This window comes from Bactrocera dorsalis, unplaced genomic scaffold (genome assembly GCF_023373825.1).
Source record: "Bactrocera dorsalis isolate Fly_Bdor unplaced genomic scaffold, ASM2337382v1 BdCtg143, whole genome shotgun sequence".
NCBI classification, from domain to species: domain Eukaryota; kingdom Metazoa; phylum Arthropoda; class Insecta; order Diptera; family Tephritidae; genus Bactrocera; species Bactrocera dorsalis.
The window spans coordinates 8,191-30,020 of NW_026038194.1; the positions used below are offsets into that span (position 1 = coordinate 8,191).

At 38.3% G+C, this 21,830-nt stretch overlaps 1 protein-coding gene across 1 annotated transcript; it reads right to left on the minus strand.

Annotated features, from left to right (window-relative positions):
• Positions 1-1,687: 1,687 nt before the first annotated feature.
• Positions 1,688-13,512, minus strand: LOC105232521 (mucin-21). The gene is made up of 3 exons (XM_011214218.4): positions 12,960-13,512; positions 5,261-5,407; positions 1,688-4,299 (listed from the first exon to the last, which is right to left on the minus strand). Exons 1-3 carry the CDS (start codon positions 13,160-13,162, stop codon positions 2,331-2,333), a joined length of 2,319 nt encoding a protein of 772 aa, XP_011212520.2. The 5' UTR covers positions 13,163-13,512; the 3' UTR covers positions 1,688-2,330.
• Between the last annotated feature and the right edge of the window lie 8,318 nt (positions 13,513-21,830).

A 21,830-nucleotide genomic window follows, 5' to 3' on the forward strand; every position in this document is an offset into this window, starting at 1 on the left:
GCAGCCAATTAAAGTGGCGACGTCCGCTCAAACTATGAAATATCATAAATTCTAATGATCCATACAATGTGGGGATCAGAGGGTACAAAGCGCTGCCAGCCAAGTGCGAGCGGCAAGTAGTGAGTACCTCATTGAGCATGCATGCAAGCAAGTATCGAACAATTCCGAATCAGTCACAAAAAGCAATCAAGTTTTAAGAAGCTGTCATGGGAGCTCGAAATTCCACATCTGCTACTGCTCGATTGGGTTTGTGTGTGTGTATTGGTGGCTTTATGTAAAGGAAATTTCTGATTTTTATCGCTTGAATTGAGACTTTCAGCCAAAAATGTTCAACAGTTGTCACAATCTAACGTTCACCTACAAGTCAACAACGAGTGTGCTTCGGAGTATGCTAAAACTTTGGGCTTCATAACACACAGATGTTAATTAGCTGGCAAAACACTCGTTTTTACTACGCATGCGTTTGTTGGTGTGGCAGTGTGTGAGTTTCTCAGGCATTCGCTGCAGTGGGAACAAACTAAGATAATTTGATGGCAGCTAATTACGGTCTCAAAAACATTTCTATTTTGGCACCCAATTGCCCAAAATGTGGTAAGAGCTGTTTAAATTCATACATTCATACATTATAAGTACATATTTACTGGTGTGTATGAGAATGAGGAAATTAACGCATTCGTGCAAAGTACTTTTAAGTTAATTTGTGGTTAGTTATCTGTTTGTTGTCAGCAACTTTTTTGTACTGAAAATATCTACAATTTGTTAGAAAAATGGAGGTCAGTTCAATTATTTGCTTATTTCAAGATTAATATGCAAATTATTGGGAACAAAATTTTGACCACACAACAATATATGAAATAATTGGTAAGGTATATCAGGCATATCTGACATGTGCCGTCTGGAGGAAGTATTTGTTGAGAAACGGCCAGCTTTGGAGAGGAATTGTGTTCTATCACGACAGCGCCAGGTTACACATATCGATAGTGAGTCGTCACAAACTCCGGAGGCTTTGCTTGTAAGGTTTTTATGGATCTACCTTATAGTGGGGATCTGAAAAGAGATGATTACTTCCTTTTCCTGTTTTTGGTGAATGATTTTGCTGGTGGAAATTTCACATCAAGAAAAGCAGCGTTATCGGATGCAAGAACAATCGATGGTTCCAGTGTTTTACCAAAGAGATGAAAAAGGTATTTTGAAATTTTCTTCAAAATGGCAGTAAGTTATTGGTCAAAACGATGACCATAATATAAATGCTAAACTATGCTAAATACTTGTAAGACCTTAAAAAATATTGGAATGACAAGTAACAACATCAAAACGTATTGGAGTGAAATTTTGTCGTCGCTTTCAATTATTTCTCCGTGTATTTGGAACAAATTAGCAAATTTCACCGCAAATATTTAACAATGTTGGATTTATTTATTTAACAAATCACCAGACAAATATTATGTAATGGCAGTAAATGAGCTGGCAGTTTTCTTTCAACAATTTTCTTTACTAGATTTTGTAATTTGCAGAGAAAATCAAGAAATTTCACAAATTTATAACGTTTTGGAAAAACTATCTAATCCGCCTAGAGAAAACCTGTAATTTTTCAACTTCTGCACAACAAATTTCGCTAAGTCAGACATCCCCTGCCTCGTCGAAAACATAATTATGTATAGTAGATCAAAATTACGTAAGATTGTAATCAATTTTGCAGTGAATTATATTCATAACTTTATTCAAATAAAATACAATAAAGAAGCAGCTACATTAACTTAAAATTACCAACATTCGCTTACTTACTATAACTTCATAGAATAAAGAGCAAACTAGTTAATGGAATTTTCATTAATCCTATCCTTAGTACTTCTTACACAAAAATGTTTTTGCAATTTTTATAAAAAAAAATAGACTGGAATTATACTATGAACCAAACGGTATAAAAATCAAATGGTACTCCAATTCTTGGAGGCTTTTCGATGGTGCCATTAATCATCATGCATTGACATTAAGTGAAACAGTTACAGAGTTGTCAGGCAGTCCCAAATAATTAACCGCTCCGAAAATTGAGCAGTTAAGCAAACGTTAAGCGCCGTTAAATGTAAAATCGAACTGCAACTCCTCTCAACAAGGAAAATATTTCGTCATGCCAATTTGTCGAATAGTACGGACATTTATGTAAGCGTCGGGGACTACATATGTGACCAATTGCCAAGCAGTAAAGTCGAATGAGTACGCGAACAAGCTTGGAAGAAAATGTGTAATCACTGCGTCGACTGCAGCGGATGAAAGAGTAAATGAGCAGCTGTTGAAAGCTCGTCGGCTGGCCAAGCACCCGATAAAGCTGATTATGGACTGACATAACTACCCCATATATGTTGTTGCTGTTGCTGATGGTGCGACTGTTGCTGGTCGCGTTGTGCTTGGTGATGCGGCGAGGACTGCTGCTGTGCTAGGTGATGTGGTCCATAGTGTTGGTGATGATAACCATGGGAGACTGACAACGCCGACGCGTTCATGTCAATGCCACTCACATAAAAGCAATTACCGGAGCTCCCGACATTGCTGCCACCCATACCGCCATTGTTGTTGTTGCAGCTCTCATTGGCGTTGCTAGCGCTATTCGCGCCATATTCACTGGAAATGCCATTCGTTGCTGCTGGTGATGTTGATGATGAAGTTGTTGTACTTGATATCCGATGTATCGGTTGCAGCTCTAAAACATCGTTTTGCTGTTGTGAATGTGATTTGTGGAGCAATTGAAAAGAAGCAGAGGATTTCACAGAATTACTGGCTTCGCCCCCATCTCCAATGGCGCTATTCGTTTTATCGCCGATGGACCTTATGCATGAACTCCCTCTTGGGATAGTTGTTGTTACCGACGGCGTTTTTGTTATTGTTGTACACACCACGCCCGCTACGGATGAGGCCGAGGTGCTAGACGGGCATGTCGTCGACACTGCGGGCACCGACCGTTGCGGCAATTGTGATGCATCGGCCTGGGTCAGAGGCACCATCACTTGATCCATGAGATATTGGTCAATTTCCTTTGGATCAATGTCACTATTGCTCATCGAATTCGGCGCTAAATAGCTATGCACCGCTGCGAACTTGCCTATTGAACATGCCGAGGGCGATTTGTTAGAGCTGTTGCGGTTACTGCCTGCACCTACCACTCCCGATGCAGATGATGCGGACTCCAAGTAATTCAAGACTCCAATGGAATGGGGTGAATTGCAGGCATCTGTATTTGAAACGTAATTGTAGGCAAGGTATTGGCCGGTGGCATAATTATTATAGCTATCGTTCGCAGTTGCATCAGGATTAAAAATGCGTCCCCCGCTTAAGCCGCCCGCCGTATTGTAGTTTGGTGAAGCTAACTCGTTAGCCGCGAGCAGTTCATGAGTAGAACGCTGAAAATCCAGCAGCCCAGAATTATACTGGCTTTCATCTAAAGATATGTACTCGCGGGCGCCATCCCCTAGCACACCATAACCAACGGCAGCATCCGAGTCCACCACAGCAGCTGCACTGAGAGGTCGTAATAAGTTTTGTGCCTGTGATAGCTGTACATGCGTGGGCGTACGTTTGTCGTTCAAAGTGGCGCTTAGCAGACTGCCGCTACTTAATGCATATGGTGTGGCAGGAGGTGTGAGCGGCTGTCCGTCGGCGGAAGTACTGGCGCCAGTCGATTGCAATGAACTCGCCGTCGAGCATGGCGAATCCATTGGACGCGCATAATCGTAATGCTGCGACTGTTGCCCGAAATCAAGTCCCGCCAATTCGGGTATAAGCCCACCGTTAGCAGCGCTCTGCAATGAAGCAGCACATGCGCTGTTCAGCGAGCTAATGAAAGCCTCGCTATTCAGCATATCCGCGGCGCATGTGATAGCGCCATTACTGCTAGTATTCGAATTGCGAAAAGCCGCGTTCGTGCTGTAGCTGCTCAGCGCATCCATTTTACCGCTGTTATGGCACGGCTGTGGCGTTTGCTTAATGATGCGCCCATTAATTCGATTTGCGGTTGCTGCGTTCCCTGCGCCCATTACCTTCCGGATACCGGCCGTCCCACTGCAGCTCTTTGACTGAAAAGCGCCAGTTGCACAATCGGTTGCTGTTTCACAGGACAGTTTTGCGGTAGAGTTTGTGGTTGTCGTCGCAGACAGCACATCGTCGCATTGCACCCCGCTGGCTGTGAGTGCGCGCGCTTTTTTGCGGCGTGGCTGATATTTGTAGTCGGGATGCTCCTGTTTGTGTGTGAGTCGCAGCTTCTCCGCGAATTCCATGAATGGTTTCTTGTCGGACTCCTTCAGGTTTCTGTTTGAAGAAAATGTCGAAGTGAATTTAAAAAGTTCACTATGTGAAATAAGCAAAGTAAAAAGGAACTTAAATTCTAAAAGACTAGCAAAAAAGCTAGTCATTCTAATAAAATTATGATTATTTTGTTTCCAAAGAAGAAGCAGAAAAAAGTAAAAAATCCTAAATTAGCAATATGGTAGGCAATTGTGAAGTGAATTCAAAATCCAATGATAATTTTAATTCAGCCGCAAATATTAAAATGAAAAGAACAAAATTTAATTGATCTTCGTAAGTGAGTCGTGAAGTACGAGTGTTGCCCTCCAATGAGGCGTGTCGACGAATTGAAGCCCAGCTGCTCAACAAAAGACAAAGGCAAATTACGAACAGGCCAAGCATGAATATGCAATAATTTTTAATTTTTTTTTTGGTTCGATGTTGATAAGCTAACTTTCCGTACATTGAGCTGAATCGAGCAAAAAGCGGCTGCATGAATGTTCGTACTTATCACCAAAACTCTATCGATGAACCATGAAATTTTCAGTACAAATGTAATCTACGCTTCGCTGAGAACTTTTATTGTCAAACATAATTCCGCGAATTCGAAGCTTGACAGTCTGGCGATTAAATATAAACTTGCTTAGCGTAAGCATAGCTCATAATATCTTTTTGTTGATTCAAAAATTTATCCGTCACATTTCTTGTCCATTAAATTTTGCAATAGTCAGTTATAACTTCATTAATAAAGACTTTTTATCACAGATTACGTTTTTTGATCCATAAATAAATGGTCGAAATTGAGCCAAGCAAATGGACGCATCAATCATCACTATCACTTCCAAACTGCTCTTACACCAGACCTACTCATAACTTACTCCAAAGTAGCTTATTTACTTAATTTACGAATTTGGTTCAATCTTCAAAAAAAATAATTTTCGTGCTCTAGAGCATTCGAAATGTGTATTATTTAACCAATACTTACTTCCACAATTTTCCGAGCGATTTACTCAGCTCTGAGTTTTGTAAATGGGGGTACTGTTTGGACATTACTCGTCGTGCTGCCTGTGCCCAGACCATAAACGCATTCATTGGTCGCTTGATGTGATCTTTTTTGCGGTCCGAAGGGACTCTGAAACGAAAAAATCATACTATATCAATACATCACTGTAAGAGAGCGATCAAATGTCAAATATTTTGAAAGCGGTTGGGAAACGAAACTAGTACATTTTCCAGTATTTAAAAAATCTATATCCTATCACATTTGTGTACCTTATAGAATACCGAGCAGGATGGCAGTGGGGTGCAATCATTTTTGTAAAGAATCACCTTTGTTATTTTCATGGCATAAAATTCTCTATTAAACTGTCAGTACTGACTGTTCAAAGTTTTGTGTCGGATATTATGATAGAATACAAGTAGTTTATATAGTTTATATAATAGTGTGACAGATCCTGGCGAACTTTTATTTTTTTTAATAATCCAGAGGAAAAGGACTTTGCATGAAGAATTCGCATGGTTACATCATGGAAAAGAGTGAGGTCAGTCTAATTAGCAAGATCAGGGCATATTCCAGATTACTTTTGAACGTGCGTCTTCTTGATTGCAGCATATCGAAATCCAGCACTTTATGTCCTGCCACACTGGCATTACCCTACCAATAGTTGAACCATCGCTGACACCGTGAAGTACGAAAATCGCCATGAGATAGCTGGCTTGATATCAAAGCAAATTGCAGCACGAACGCCATGGCGGTAACAAAATATTGCGACTGCGTCTACGCACGACACGCTATAAGGGGAGGAAGATCTAACTCAAGTGGCAAGGGCAAGCCCCCGTCAGCTACGACTAAAGTGGGGATAATACGTCACTGAAAAGAAGTTCTAAATGGTTTTGCAACTTCCGAAGCGGCGTTAATTTTCTGAAGTGGAAGAGATATAAAAACGCTTGCACAATTTTGCCACATAAAATCGCATGCATCTTAGCTGATTCGAAGGCAATATTTATGCGTGAACCCGCCCTTTTTAATTTGGCGCGTTCACACTTCATTCATATCGCACAGGCGACGTTCGTCCCAGGCAGTGACTTATCAAAGTGCAAATGTGCCTGCTACTCGATGCTTCATTTACACCGGACGCTGCACATTGATGTTGATGTGGCATGCAGTCGCTGGCGAGAGTATACGAGCAAAGTGCCATTTTGTCATATTTTTTCGTGTAATGAAATGAAGAAGATGCCAGCGCACTTCAAGCTATCATTTAATGAGTTTTGCAAATCTACATACTGCCAAAGCCAACACAAACAACACTTGCGACGTGGGCAAAAAATGCAAAATCCACAGGCTGCAACAAGTGCCACGGCGGAGAAATGCATCAGTTGAATGTGATTAGCGCGCTGCCAAGCGTGAAGTGCCCAGCCGCGTAAGCGCCGGAGAAGGGGAAGGATGCAGCAGCCTGTGAAAAAAGAAAATCTGCGAGTAAACAAACACAGACGCAGACGCATAGGCGAAATTTAACGGAAATGTGCACTGATGCCAAACTAATGAGAAACCCATTCATTTGGAGTGGATACCGGTCCACAACCCATCTTAATTAATATTGGGTAGTCGAAAAAGTATTTTCGTATTTCTGAACAAACTTCAACTTATTTCTTCATAATTATACCAGTAAATAAATAAACATATATGTACAAGTATGTACCATTTTGGTCGACCACTTTTTCCCATTTTTCCGCTGGAGACATTATTCTATTCATCATCTATTGACAAAATACGAAAAGACTTTTTCGACTACCCCGTATTTTAGATGCTCACTTGCTCGGGAGATATAAGGTATAAAGACACCCTGTAAATGAGGGCAATTATCTATTTGGGGAGCTTTCTCAATATTTTTATAATTTGTAATAATTTCAAGCCTTCGGCTTGAACACTGCCAGAAAGAGGTTACTGTGTAACCAGTATCTTTGAAAGACCGTTCCACATTTTCTACTACGTTGCGAGCGTGTTTGTTTGTGCGCCTGCAAATCTCAGTGTAAACAAGAGACATCACACGAAATCTGCACCGAAGTGGACTTGTGTCATCTGTCAGAGTCACAGACGTTTTGTAAATGCAATGTGTGCATGCAAGATACCAGAGAACAAAACATATGCAATGGGGTGATTTGAAATGCCGAGGGCAGCAGGAAGTGTGTTTTTATGCATGTCGATACGTCTGTCAGTTAGGAAATGCACAAAATGGCCCAAAATGTGACCAGCGACGGAAGAACGCAGTTGCTTTTTATTTCATATCTCTCAGTTCTGTAATAATTCAATCCCATTTGGGCGTGAATGTGGGTATGTGAGAATGCTGCTTTGCCAATTTGTAAGTGACTACGTGATTTTTTATCTTTTAATAAGAGATTCAAAATGTAATTGCGCAGGCGCATTGTTGGGAGGCTCGATTTCGCGGGGATATTGTCTTATCGTAATTAGGTACGCATACTTAGTGAAAATAAAATAACTTGAACCTTGTGTAATAAACTGTGCAATGAAATGTTTTCTTCATTCGGCACTAAGATAGGACTAAGTTCGAGTACAGCTGGTCCTTAGAGTTCCAGTACACAATACCCAACGCATCTCAATTAGTTTTACAACCTACAAGGAAAGTTGTCATACCATGAGCAACAGGTTTTGAAAGTTAAATGGTCTAGCAGTAGGAAGAAACTTGGAGTGGAGACAATGAATACAAATTTTTTTGAAATGTGGGCAACCGTAGTGACACAGTCAGTCCAAATACTCTTACTTACATACATATAAGCATGTATGTATATGCATACTTGTACAAATATGGGAGAGTTGAAAATGAAAAATGAAATGAATACAATGCAAATACTACTTATAACAAATTCGTAAATAAATTTACATTTGAACGAAATAAGCGCAATTAGCACCTTTTGATGTGGCTGTTGTTTAAGTACCCTCACACGCACATACATACATACATGCATATATAATATATGTATATAAACACACACAGACATGTCTATGGTTATTTAACCGCGGCAAACAAATTAATTTTCGGTTAAATGTGCACCGTGCAGCCCATTTGTTGCAGCAATGTGCAACAAAAACCGAAACCAACAACGAGCAACAAAACTATACGAGCGAAAAAGTAAATATTTGTTGAGCAGATAATAAAACTACACACACGCACACGAGCGCAGCGCTGCACTGCTGCAGTGCTTGTTCACTCGGAGGAGGCGCGTCGCTTGCGCGTGTGCACGTATGTGCCTTAAGCACGTTGCAGCTACGTTTATGGAAGTGCGACTTCACTGCCGCAACGGCCGAGCAAGTACCTGTCCGCTCGGCCGCCGCATCGGTCGCTATGTGACAGTTCCCACGCACTGAATCCGAGCTGGCCACTCGCGGCTGCACGCTCAGCCTAAAATATGCACACGCAATTTGTGTTACTGCTGCTGTTGTTATTGTTCTTTGTTTGTTTACACTAGTGTGCGAGTTAGTTGTTAGGTTTCGGCTTCGGCTTCAGTTTCTTTTTGAGCACTTTTCGCCTTCAATGCAGCGGAAGGTCGGAAGCTGTTTGTTGGTGGTTTCTTTTTGTTTTCCCTTGTTTTCACTGGCTTTGTGAACTTGCTGCTTTGTTGACATTTTGCGGTTGACACTTGTTTGCACTGTTATTTTTTGAGTGCCCAGCGCACTATGCATTTCGCTGCCTGCTGCAGGGCGCTTTGGCGCGAGATAAGCGGTGACGATCTTAGCAAACAAATAATTTTTCATTCACCAGCAAACACACAAAAAAACGGTGCACACACAACCATTCGCATGAAAAACCTGCAGCGAATTGATAAGCCATGACAGCAGCAGAGATGCGGCCGCTGCCACACGTTACTTTGTGGCAAGGTAAAGTAGCTTAAACAAATTTCCGCTGCCATTCGCCTGAATTTTTGATTGTTTTGAAAAAAATTTGATTTTTCGTATTTTCTTTAGACTTTTTTCGAGATAAATACTTGCGGACGCGTTATATACATACACATTAGACGCTATATATTTTTATATCTAGATGAAGGAAATATTTGAAGATTCTAATGCTTAGGAGACAAATGACGAAAATGCAATTTTTGGTCTAAATTTAGGTTTGGTTATCCATACCGTCTTAAGACAATGATTATTAAGCGGATTAGAGGGTTTGGAATTGTATAAGATGTGCGTCCAAAACAAAACACTTTTTTTGCAGAATTCCCGTTGATTTTGGAATATATGTATATATTTATAACTTTAGGATGGCTGAACTGATTTGTGGCTGAAAATTGGAGAGGAGGTAGCTAAGAACTAAGGCGCGGCAGAATACTTTTCAAAACTATTTTATTACTTTTTTTACTTCAAAAAGAAATAAACAAATTAACATCACACAGCTACTGCCAGAATACAGTAATTTTTATTTCCACAAAATGAATATTGATTATATTGATTGTTGTTAGTGAACAAGGCGTTTATAATATCACAACAGAAAATCGCATTGGCAGATGCATTGCCCGGCACTGCGGCGACTTCGTTAGATGCTGGGCGAACGACGAACAGACATTCATAGCAAATCAAACAGAACATGCAACATAAAAAATGGCAGAATAACTACAGTGTTGAGAAAAAGTTCAATTATAATTTGAGATGAACGCATGATATCCTTGTCAACAACGCAATAAAGACATGATGGCAATATCAAATTGCACGCGAGCGGAACATATATATTTATAATGTATCTGGAATCTTGAAAGTTCTGATTAGTATATAATATGAGTATTCTGTGTCATTATAATTAAGTTATATTATCGAAATTTCAACAGTACTGTACACTCTTAATAAATTAAAGGTTGAGAGCACATAATCGGGAATAAGTATGTAAGTAATTCACAAAAAAATAAAAGTGAATGATGTAAAGACAATGAGAAATCATAAAGACCGCAATGAGCCTCATATCTGAAAAAGGTCTATGGTGACTTTACACTATTTACCAACATTAATTGACATTGATTTTGTGCATATTCTTTTCTCCTCCAGAAGCTATCATACAAAATTTATCTTACAATTTTAAATTTATTGAGTCGAAGTAACATTTTTTTCATTGAAAGTATTCAAAATTTTCCAGGATTTTATATGTTATATTTTTGCATCCTGAACAGAGTGCATTAAGTTTGCCATGATGTTTGTAAGACCCAAAACGTCGGAGACCTTTTAAAGTATGTAAGAATATATTTCCGTCCGTCCGTCCATCTGTCTGTACATATAGAAACTAGTCTTTTAGTTTTTCAAATATCGATCTTTGCCTCCGCCTTTTTTCCCACCAAGAAACTGCAAATTTTTCGGAACGGCCAATACCGAACCAATAGAGCATATAGCTGACATACAAACTGAACGATCGGAATAAAATGCTTGTATGGAAAGTTTTTTTTTCATTTGACGAGGTGTTCCAGATCGAGTCTCTATATCGTATAGCTGCAGTGCAAACAGGCTGATCCAAGTTCTTGTGAGGAAACTTTTGTATTATATTGTTATTTAACTTCGGTGCAACCGAAGTTAACGTTTTAACCCAAATCACTAATCAAAAGGTGTTGATCTCAGTGAAGGTGATAGGAGGACAGCATGTAATGTCAAAATTTACAGTTTTAGACTTCTCAACGGTAAACAAAAATTAAAAACGAAAACTGTTTTCAGATCCCCATCAATGATTCTTCTAGGTACTTTTTCCGATCATTATCCATTACGGACAATAATAAATATAATATGAACAAAAAATATAAAGATATGGCAAATTGAAACTAATATAATAAACAAAATATAGTATCGCTAAATTGATCTTTCAGGGATCCATATTCCGTAACCTGCCCTGCTCGCGGTTTTCTCACTGAAATGGTTAAGTCAATCCATTAGCGATTTTGGGGTCCTCTGCTATCTCTCTAATTCCCACAGAACAATTTTTTAACAGTGTTTCTTAAACTTTCTCGATGTTTCCGTTACTCAGTGGATAGACTACAAAACACATCGAGCCAAGTCAAATTTGATCAGTAGGCATACGTAGATATACTCGTAGTTCGTCCTTATTGTAGCTATTGCCACTAATGTCACACTTATTTCACACCACAAAGTGTCGCAATTTAAAGTGTTTAATTCGAAATCACATAAAGACATAAACAATAAATGACTCATTAACAAAATGCGATAGCATGTTTTCGGCGATGGTGTGCACCCGGTAGCTTAGATAAAGCTTTGCAATCTCACGGCACAAACATAAACGCATTGCTTGGCATAAGTGCGATTTTGATATGATAAGTTGAGCAAACAATAGGGGACCGTATCATTTTATTGAAAAATATTGGTTTTGCAAAAATTAGTACTTCACACCAATATTTCTAGTAGATATCAACACATATTTGACAGTTTCCACACCCTAGTGCAAATTTGTGCAAACTGATAATGACAGTTTGTTGCATCTATGGACCATAAGCACGCCCAGAATAACCATTTTAGCATTATGATTGCAGAGGAGAAAATTTTTCCAGAGAAATTTTGTATGCCAACACTTATTTGAGCTACATTTATAATGCTTAGCCAGTCCAATAAATAAGAATTTGCTACTAAGTAAAGTTCTTTAAAGTATTAAAAAACTCAGAAAATAAGAAACAGAAAGACGTTAATTTCGGCTGCAGCGAAGCTATAACTTTTACTAGTTTGTTCTAGCTACGTAGTTTAGTACAAGCGAGCTTCCAGTCGAATTAAGGTTACTAAAAAAATACCTTTCAAGACGATCTTTATCTGCATTGTGATGGATCAGTTTCTATGATAATGGTCCGAACAGAACATTTTAGTATGTGCGGAGGCGGTAGCTTTGCCTTGGACTGCAACTTCTCGGAGAGAAATGCACGTCGGCAAAATTTCAGATCGATATCTCAATATGCAGACAGACGGACACAGCTATGTCGACTCAGTTCGTCACATTATGTGTATGTATATTATATACTATATATAGAGACGTGTTCTTCAAGGTGTTAAAACCGTCGCAAACTTATTAAACCCTGTTCGGAGTATAAAAAGGTACATTTATACAGAAATATAAAAACGACCACAAAAACTAAGCGCCGTTGGCATATTTATATTTATTTGGAACTTGGTTTTAATAAGACTGACTAACATGTTGAATATTAAAACAGTAAAAAGACTCTTATCTCCACAAGAGTTTTTGAAAATTTAAAATTTATTATTAAGAATGTTGGGCGATTTTGATCGTCTCCGAAGGGAGACATACTCACGATGGCATTCGAAGGGCACTTGTGGTCGCTGAGAGGAACCAAAAGAACTAGAGATTTGGTTTTAAAGTAGCTGGAGGCTTTATTAGGATATATAGTGTGATGAATTCCATTATAATAAAATTATGTCAAGAGTTTTACACTTCTCAGTGACATTGCCTTTTGAATTGCATTTAATTTTTTGGAAAGGAAACTAAGTACAATTTAAACTCTTTTAGTTATTAGAGTTATTTTTAAAATTAGCGAATGTGGACGTTCCTACGGATATTGTCTGTATTCACCATTTGATGTTTTTGATGTTCTTCTTTACACAGTATTCGCACTTTTAGCAATTTCAAGCAATAACGCTATATTGCAGGGGTATGTTACTTAGAAATATATTTAGCACTCACTTGGCGGTCGCTTGAACCAAATTCCAATCGTATCCCTCCAAGACCTTCATAACAGCCGTCGTAATGCGCTCATCCTCTTTGCGGCCATTGCCAACACCACCACGCTTCTGCTCCGCTTTTGCGGCATAGTTTGCCAACACAAGTGTTTCCACCGGCTTAGAGCGAGATTGTTTCGACTCGGGAGAACTAATGTCGGTATCCATTATGAGAAACACCACCAAACACAAAATCGTAACTCTTTATTGATTAAATAATTATTTCTCAGAATAATTTAATTGTTTCATATTATTATTTTCTTTTCTTTTAATTTTGCTTGCTCTTAGGCCGTTCTATTGGTACTTTCTTTACTAAACGTTGAATTTGGTTAAACTGCACACACACGCATACACCCTCCACCAACAACATGCGAAGAACAAGTGATCGTTAATATCCGTAAGCGATCACAATGTTGCGCGCATAGCTCGAACCACCGACGAAAACTGTCGCCGGCGATCGCTGATCTTCGAGGAGAAATCCCTCTAACTTAACCAACACCAACACAATCGCAGATACCTCAAGCCATAAACAACAACGCCACATAGAGCTCCCAACAAGAGCGCGCCAACACCGGCAATCGTTCAGATAACGAATCGCGTACTGCCCGCCTTCCTATGCGTACTCGTGCACACACAAGATCGCTTTAACGAGCATTTGCCGACCTAACGTTTCGCGTCAATTATACGACCGCATACCATTACACATGCATACATAAGCACATATAATGCCGACAAGTCGCGTTTAAGTGGAGCCAGGTTTTTTCACTAATTTCGTTGAGTTAGCCCGCGCCTGTGTGCCGGTGTGCCTGTGTGCGTGCATGCTCATGCTCTAAGTCGATTGAGTCCCCCCTTAAGTTTAGTTATAAAAGTCCAGAAGTAGAATCGCATGCGTGTATACCATACTTGTGGAAGTTCCAACCCTTCGGCACTCTTTGGGCACACCATTAACGAGCATATGTATGTGTTTGTGCATGCATATCTCATTTAAAGTTGATATGCAAATATACGTGCACACATAAGTAAAGCAAATAGTCGTACTTAGATACTGGCACATTCATATATTTCTTACGGAAGTGTAAGCGGGTAAGTGTGGTGCTTTGAAGAGTAACACTTGCGACTTGGCACCAGCAAGGATAGACGTATTTACATAGGTGTGTATACATACATATTTATATATGGATCCATCAAGTGGTTCATAAGAAACCTCTAAGAAGCGTCCCCTACTCCGCGTACAACGCCACATTTCCTCGGGATTTATGTCTATGTGTAAATGCGTCTGTTGGCCGTACATCCGCTCCCATTTATTGGCAGCCCTCAAGGCGGTTTTATCTGACCTTAATTTATAGATAATGTTTTAACGCATCTGTGTTTCATTTTGTGGATTCGGCGATTTTCTGCTCTGGAAACAGTATGATGAACTCGAATAATATCATTTAGTTAATTCGCAGAAAACAAAAACAATTTTAGGTAAATTATAAATCAGATTAAAATCTATGTGAAATCTACATATGTTATGATAAAAATGCTGAGAGCCTCTTGTTGTTGCAGTATATTTACCAGTAGTTTGGAAAGTCATTACGCATATCTGGAGAAGTGAAAAGCGTATGCATTATTTATATGGACAATCGAATTATTCCATTATTAAATCGAAGGGTTCGTAGTGGAGACTGAGTCTTTTGATAACTTGCTTTTTTAAGCAAATACAATTTAGACCACCTGTTCAGTTTGCACTGTTATTTTTTCAAAATTGTACCTCGACCTAGTGGCATTACATCCAGTGGCGTAGCTACAACTTCGGGCGACCGGAGCCAAAGATGTCCTACCGCCCCCCTTTATATACCTGCCCACAAGTTTCATGAGCTGGTTGGAACAAAGGTGAATTTTTGCAAAATATCTTCGATATTAAGTATATAAAATTTAGGAACTTCTGAAGTTCCAAATTTCTCATAATACGGTTTTTGAAGAAATTGATAGTAAATTTACAAGAAATCTTATTATAAGCCATAGATAAAACCCATTTTCGTCTTATATCTTGTACACTTTTGACACAATTTGCAGAAATTTTTGCCCGAATTGGAGTTTTTAAATACCATTTTTGAAAATTTGGAGAAAAACAAGTATTCGTTACATTTAAAGCATAGGTAACTGCGAGAGTGACACATCGCGACGACAGAGCAAAAATAAAGATTTGTTGAAATATTTTTCTGAATATTAAAAAACAGCGAAGATCGTTTTACCGCCTCCAAGACGTTGCGCCCGGGGCGACGGCCCCTTCGCCCCTCCCCCCCCTAGCTACGCCACTGATTACATCATAGTTTGAGAATTAAAAAAACAACAAATATATATCAAGATCCGTAGGATCTTCGACCACGAGTTGATTTCGTGGAGCCGAAATTTGTGTTTTTACATTCGAGCCTAGCAAGAATTGCGATGTAAAATTCCCCAGACAGGTCGACAATCGCACTTCGGCATGTACATATATTTGAACCACAATTTTCGCCCACAGGCGGTGAAGATCCGAACAGTCGGGCCAACTCCTAATGGTTGTAGTCACTAAGAAGTGCCAACAATAGTACAGTTCCACGCTTGTATGCACATATTCATATGTACATATACATACATATGTACACTAGAATATAAATACTTTTACGTGACAGATGCAGACGTTTCGGACATTACATATAGACCATTTTATTGGCCTCTCGATGCCGACAAGCATGCAACTTCGTGAGTATATACTCGTATGAATAAGTTTGTGTGCATGTGTCTTCATATTTGCATACAATGAGTAAGTGCAGCTGAAGACGCTCCAGTTAGATAAGACTAACAAGTATTCCTATAATTCAAATTAATTCTTTTATGAAGTAATTGCGAATTCATTAGTTATTGCAATACTTCCCCTCCCTTCCTCCATTGCCGTATTTAGTATTTATTCCATCTCGATACTGATCAACGCTTTCATGCCGCTGACGGACGCACTTCGCATCAAAGGCATAGAAGAATCGAAATATTTCCAAATGCACATTTTCGCACATCAAAAGGACCGACGCATCGAGTGCAGCGCCGCATCATAACATCACATCCACTGGGCATTAGACAAATGCTGTAAGAGTAAGACCATTTCTGGCGCATGAAAGAAGCTTGAATTAAACTTGGATTAAGAGTGTACATGTGTAGCAATTGCTTTTGTATGCGGCGATTAATGCAGCACATCCAACACACCGCCGCAACAGAAGTTCACTCAACCTTAAAGAACTCAAGGAAAATTGAAAGCCCAAAGTGTTCTTATGGGTTATTCAAACAGCGCTGGTTACGCACACAAACGAGCTCAAAAATGCATACACATATATGTGTGTGTATGTGCGCAGACATGGTATCTTGGGGGCGGCTTTCTTGAGCAAACAGTGGCACAACGACGTGGCATGTGTAACATACAGTTGGGAAATAATAACCTCCATAGAATCATACACATTCACTCACACGCACATAGCATACATTTTCCCTTCCATTTGCTACTTGTTATTACACAATGTACTTTTATTAAATTTTTTATTTCTTCTCACCTGATTTCGTGAAGCTATCCTAATTTTCAATGTCAAATGATTGTGTTCTGTGTACTGTTTGTCTATATGTATGTGTGTACATATTCCTTCACAATCGTGTTAGTTAGCAGTGGTGCAGTCACGTTTGATTTAGAGGGATAGATTCAAGCCTTAACCAAGGAGCAACACATTTTTTGATAGAGCACACAGTTAGATATTAGCAGCCTTGGATTCACCATGCGTGGGAGAGCAGCGAAACGCCATATAATTGTTCAACCAAACACATACTCAGATAAAAATGGATGAAGATGTGACTCCTTCGCATCAGCAGAAACACGAAAACAAATATCAGAAACCAAATTTATTATAGAGGATCGTGATGCGATTCAGTTTTAAAGAAACTTACTTAGCCTACAGCTTAATTTTTATTTAACTTCGGACTAAAGTTTTCTGCGTTTCACCATTATTCACATTTGAAATCCCAAAAACTATAAGGCAGGGATGTTAGTGAGAGTAACAGCTGATTTATGTACACAAATGAATTATATTTATTTGTCAAATCAGATGATAGCAAAACGTAAACATAGCTTGTGACTGTATTTAAATAATATTTAAATGGCAAAGTATGAACATTTAAAGAAAAATTATATCAAATTGTGAAACTGAAATTAATTATTTTTCACTTAAATTAGGTTCGTCAAACCGACTGTTAATCATTTAGCGATACTATTTTACGATGAGCGGTCAACCCCCCCTTGAGAAATGTAAGGAACTTCACTGACCAGCAGAAATAAGTGTCAAAGCCCGACAGCCCTTTTATAAAACTCTAAATCTTTATAACATTACACACCTGATTTCGAGTAACCTTTTATGAGCCTGTGACTTTTGCCGTGATCAATTAACCAGATACTGAAGCGCATGAATTACTTCGCCCGACACAGCAGAATTGATGACCTTTTTTCTCATTACCAGGAGATTAACCAATTCGTGTTGTAAATCTTTGACAAAAATCAACAAACAAAAGGGAAGAGTGTCGTAGAACAAAGCATTTTCTGTAAGACTCTTGCGTTTAAGATAGTAACTTTTTCAACACCATGTTGTACGTAGACTAAGTTAGGTTAGGTTAGACTGGCCAACTGTCAAAATTTATTAAGGATCATGCATATTTAGCATAAGTAGGGTTATTGGATGGTCTTATGTCCTGGGATGTAATGGTATCTCTGCCATATTACTCTTCTGAGCCGGTATTATTTTGATTGCTGGATATTTTATTCAAGCACCATTTACGCATTTTCACCTGTGAAATTTATATGTTGTTGTTGTTTGTTCATTATAGATGCATCGTTTGCCCATGCAACTGGTCCATGATACATCAACATAAATATACAGTTAAGCAATTTTCAAAGTTGAGGTTATTTTTCCTTCACTTAAGGATGAATTCATCTATTAGTGCGTGAATTTTGTCTTACGATGAAGTTATCGAATTTTTAGTTCAAATTATGTAATCACAAGAACTTTCAAAGTTGAAATATTACGCTGAGTGCTGATTGGCTGGCAGCGGCAAAAGCATCATTTAAATCAATTAACGGCAAGCGAAGAAAACACCGCCTCGGGCAGTTAATGTCGCCTGCTATTGGCTAACGGATTACTTAAGTGGATGGACAATAGAAACAACAAAGGCAACGAAAAGACAACAAAATAAGTAGTACGTGAGAAACGTAAGTATGTATGCATTGGTATGTACCAACGTCGGCTATAATAAAGTGTAATAGCAAAAAAAACAACAACATAACGAAAGCAAAAACAATAAAACAGAATTTACAGCCAAACACACCAACATGGGAGACATTAGCGAACCAGTGAATCAACACACGACCGAGCGGGGCAAATGATCATAACAAGTTGAGCAAATATTGCTCGCGACATTTGTTAAATGAAATCAATTAGCAGCAACGAGAGAAGCGATGTCAACAGCTTACCCACATATACGCGAGTGAGCAATATTACCGCGATTTTCGCTGATGCCACTAAGGTTATTATTTCTTGCTTTGGTTGCTATTGCCAAGTTATGCCACTTACAACATGCATACATACATATGTATGTAAAGCTTGTTAATGCTAAATACGCACATACATATGAACATATGTATTTAAATAATATGTACTCATGTAAGTAGGTTGCCTTTTATTTTTCAGGATTTAGCGATCCAGTGTTGTTTTGACATACGAGCGTTATTGGTGTGGTTTACAGCGACTTAAAACATTCATCTTAGTCAAAAGAGAAATTAAATCACGCACATTTTATCAAGGATTGATGTGTGTGCAAGATCGTCATGTGGCAATAGTGGGACCAGCGTACATTCAATAGTTCATGAATATTTGAATGCAAAAAAAATTGTTCACGGTGGGTCCCACAAAATTTTTCAATCGCTCAAAAAAGACCGTGCCGATTGGCCGAAGGAAATGTTAAAAATACGATAGCGGCAGCGATCGTGACAGGTGAAGAATGGTGGATTTATGACAGCAGTCGACTTCCACTTCCAAGCATATGCTTATTGTTTTGGAAAAACTGGACATGTCGCAAACACACCACTGGAACAAAGCAGAACAGTAAATTCTGAGTGGTATACAGCCATTTGTTTACCAGTTGTGTTTCGAAAAGTAAGTTAAACCAACTGTCGAAAACGGATACTCTTTCTCACGTCATCGGCTGAAACAATTGAATTTTGAGCACTTATGCATCGATTAGAGAATTCATCCAACGTATAGTCCTAACTTGACACCAAGTTACTTTTTTATTCGGGCACGTTTTAGATAAACAGAGAGTTTAACGTTTTCGACACCTGAAGACGGGGTTCACACGCTCTGAACACTATTCATCAATCAGAATAGCAAAAGTACTACTACAACAATTGGTTCAAACTCATGCAAAAGTGTATAGATCCTAATGGAGAATATTTTTAAAAACAATAAAACGATTTTCGAAGATCAATTTTGATTTTTGTTCTCTAATACCGAAATATAGATAGGAACCCTCGTATGCTTGCCGTTTACCATTCACCGTGTTTCTTGAATGCCCTGCGAGGTCTAAATGGTGAATACTGTGCCAATGACTTACCTGTTGCTACTGCAAAGAGTATTTTTTTGTACTGTTACATACAGCTTTGCCCAAAATAATGGAGCTACTATACTGGCGTAAAAACCCCTTACGCGATTAAAGCCGAACATTTCTCTCGAAAACTCCTAAGGCCGACTCATCAGATATTGTCATCGTCCATGCCTCTGGACCATATAGCAGGACGGGAATAATGTGTGACTTATAGAGTTTGGTTTCTGATCGTCGAGAGAGGACTTTACTTCTCAATTACCTACTTAGTCCAATGTAGCACCTATTAGCACGCATTATTCTGCGTTGGATTTCGAGGCTGACGTTGTTTTTGGTGTTGATGCTGGTTCCAAGATAAACGAAATTATCTACGACTTCGAAGTTATGACTGTCAACAGTGACGAGTGCGACGACTGTTTGGTTTGTGCCAGCTACATGTTCCTTTACGAAAAAAACTTAATTCTATGTTGTAATGATTTAGACTGCCTCACTCGTACGCAAGTTAGTCAATAAAATATAAGCATGTTTTACGAAAGCAAAATAATTTTAACCCAGCTTTTTTCAACTGGATTACGGTGCGTCTTAACCTTTTTAACAGATCTAGGTGTATAGGATTATATCCCATTAGGAAATCCTTAAAAGTTTTGCTGAATTTCCCCCCTTTGTGCCTCTGCTAAACTATGAAAACCAGGAACTGTACCCATGTATTCCTACTGAAAAATTTTGTAAGCTTAAGGAAAAAATAAAGAAGTATTTTTCTTTTAATATAAATAATAATATCAGCTTTATTTGCAAAAATCATTCTTGCTAACTTTTAAAAAAAAAACTGTTTCATTCGCTAGTTTGAAAACAAGGAATTTGAAAAAATATAAAATGTTGAATTATGTTTTGTTCGTGCAACCAATATAAAGTTATCAACATTGATTTTCTAATTTTCGTTTTCTATATTTTGGTAAAAGCTGTAAATGTATGACTGCGTCGTTACTTCTAGATATCCACTCAGAAATAGTTATTTCTAAAAGTTTATATAAACACCATATTTTTAAGACCAACTTTTCGCCTTAATCTACATATGTACATGTATATGTATATGTGTCCCATAAGCTGGGAAGGCGTGTCAGCCAAGCTAGACTTGACAGGGACTTCATTCAGCATTAGTTGGAAACATTTGATTATACGCATGATATAAGCCCGATAAGAATCAGTGACAAAATGTAACTACTTACCTGACATTGCTCACTTTTAGGTGGAATTTAATATTTCACAGACTATACATATCTACATATAAACATTTGAAGTATATTCCATATGCATGCCATGTCCGACAGGGTCTTTACAAACCAAAATGTTAAAAGAAAACAAGTCTTAACTCCTAAGCAATTTCTCATAGTTTAGTTAACCTTTAAGCAACTTTAACGAACTTACTGTAAAATACAAATTTTGGACAAAAACATTTATATTGATTAAAAATTCACTCTCTAAACTTAACTCGTTTGTTGATTTCCATGCTATTTCTTCTCAACTTCCACCCTTATGCTTCTCGTAATCCACCTAATAATAAATTGTTATCAATCAAAGTGATATTAATATACTCGTAATATATTGTTCAAGAACTTGTGCTTCCTTATCTACCCTCTTTGGCTTTTTTAAATACATAGTATGTATGTAATTATGATATTTTATCTACTTATGTATTTGCCTCCTTATAATGTCAACCAAGGAAACAAATAATTGGCAAAGCCGAAGTACACTTTATTTTCACGGTTCTCCCAATAAAACGAGAAAGAATGAGCCAATCAGCCTGATTGTTATGACTATAGCGATTTGTAAGGATTAAGTGTGTGTCAAACATGTCCAGACGTCCATAATTTTGATAACGAAAATGTTCGCTATTAGACATTTAACTTAATATTAAGTCAACCACAGAAAACCGTTTTAGTTAGTCCAGCTTCAGTTTATAAAACTTAAATTTCTAAGTTTATTCTAATGTGCAGAAATGTTCATATCTAATGAGACTCTGTATAAGCAGGATTTGTTAATTTATAATTAAAATGCAAGCATACTAAATTTCATTTAAATACTTCTTATATAGCATACAATATAAATACTATACATATGTATATGTATACATAAATGGTATATGGTATGAGGTATATGGTATGAAAGCAACCGCAGAGACGAATTTGCA

Excerpts from the sequence above, each read along its gene's own strand:
- LOC105232521 (XM_011214218.4), bottom strand. The coding sequence starts at position 13,162 with ATGGATACCGACATTAGTTCTCCCGAGTCGAAACAATCTCGCTCTAAG. Across the intron at positions 5,408-12,959 it reads TTGGTTCAAGCGACCGCCAA|AGTCCCTTCGGACCGCAAAA; the intron begins GTGAGTGCTAAA and ends TTTTCGTTTCAG. Across the intron at positions 4,300-5,260 it reads TCGCTCGGAAAATTGTGGAA|AAACCTGAAGGAGTCCGACA; the intron begins GTAAGTATTGGT and ends TTCTTCAAACAG.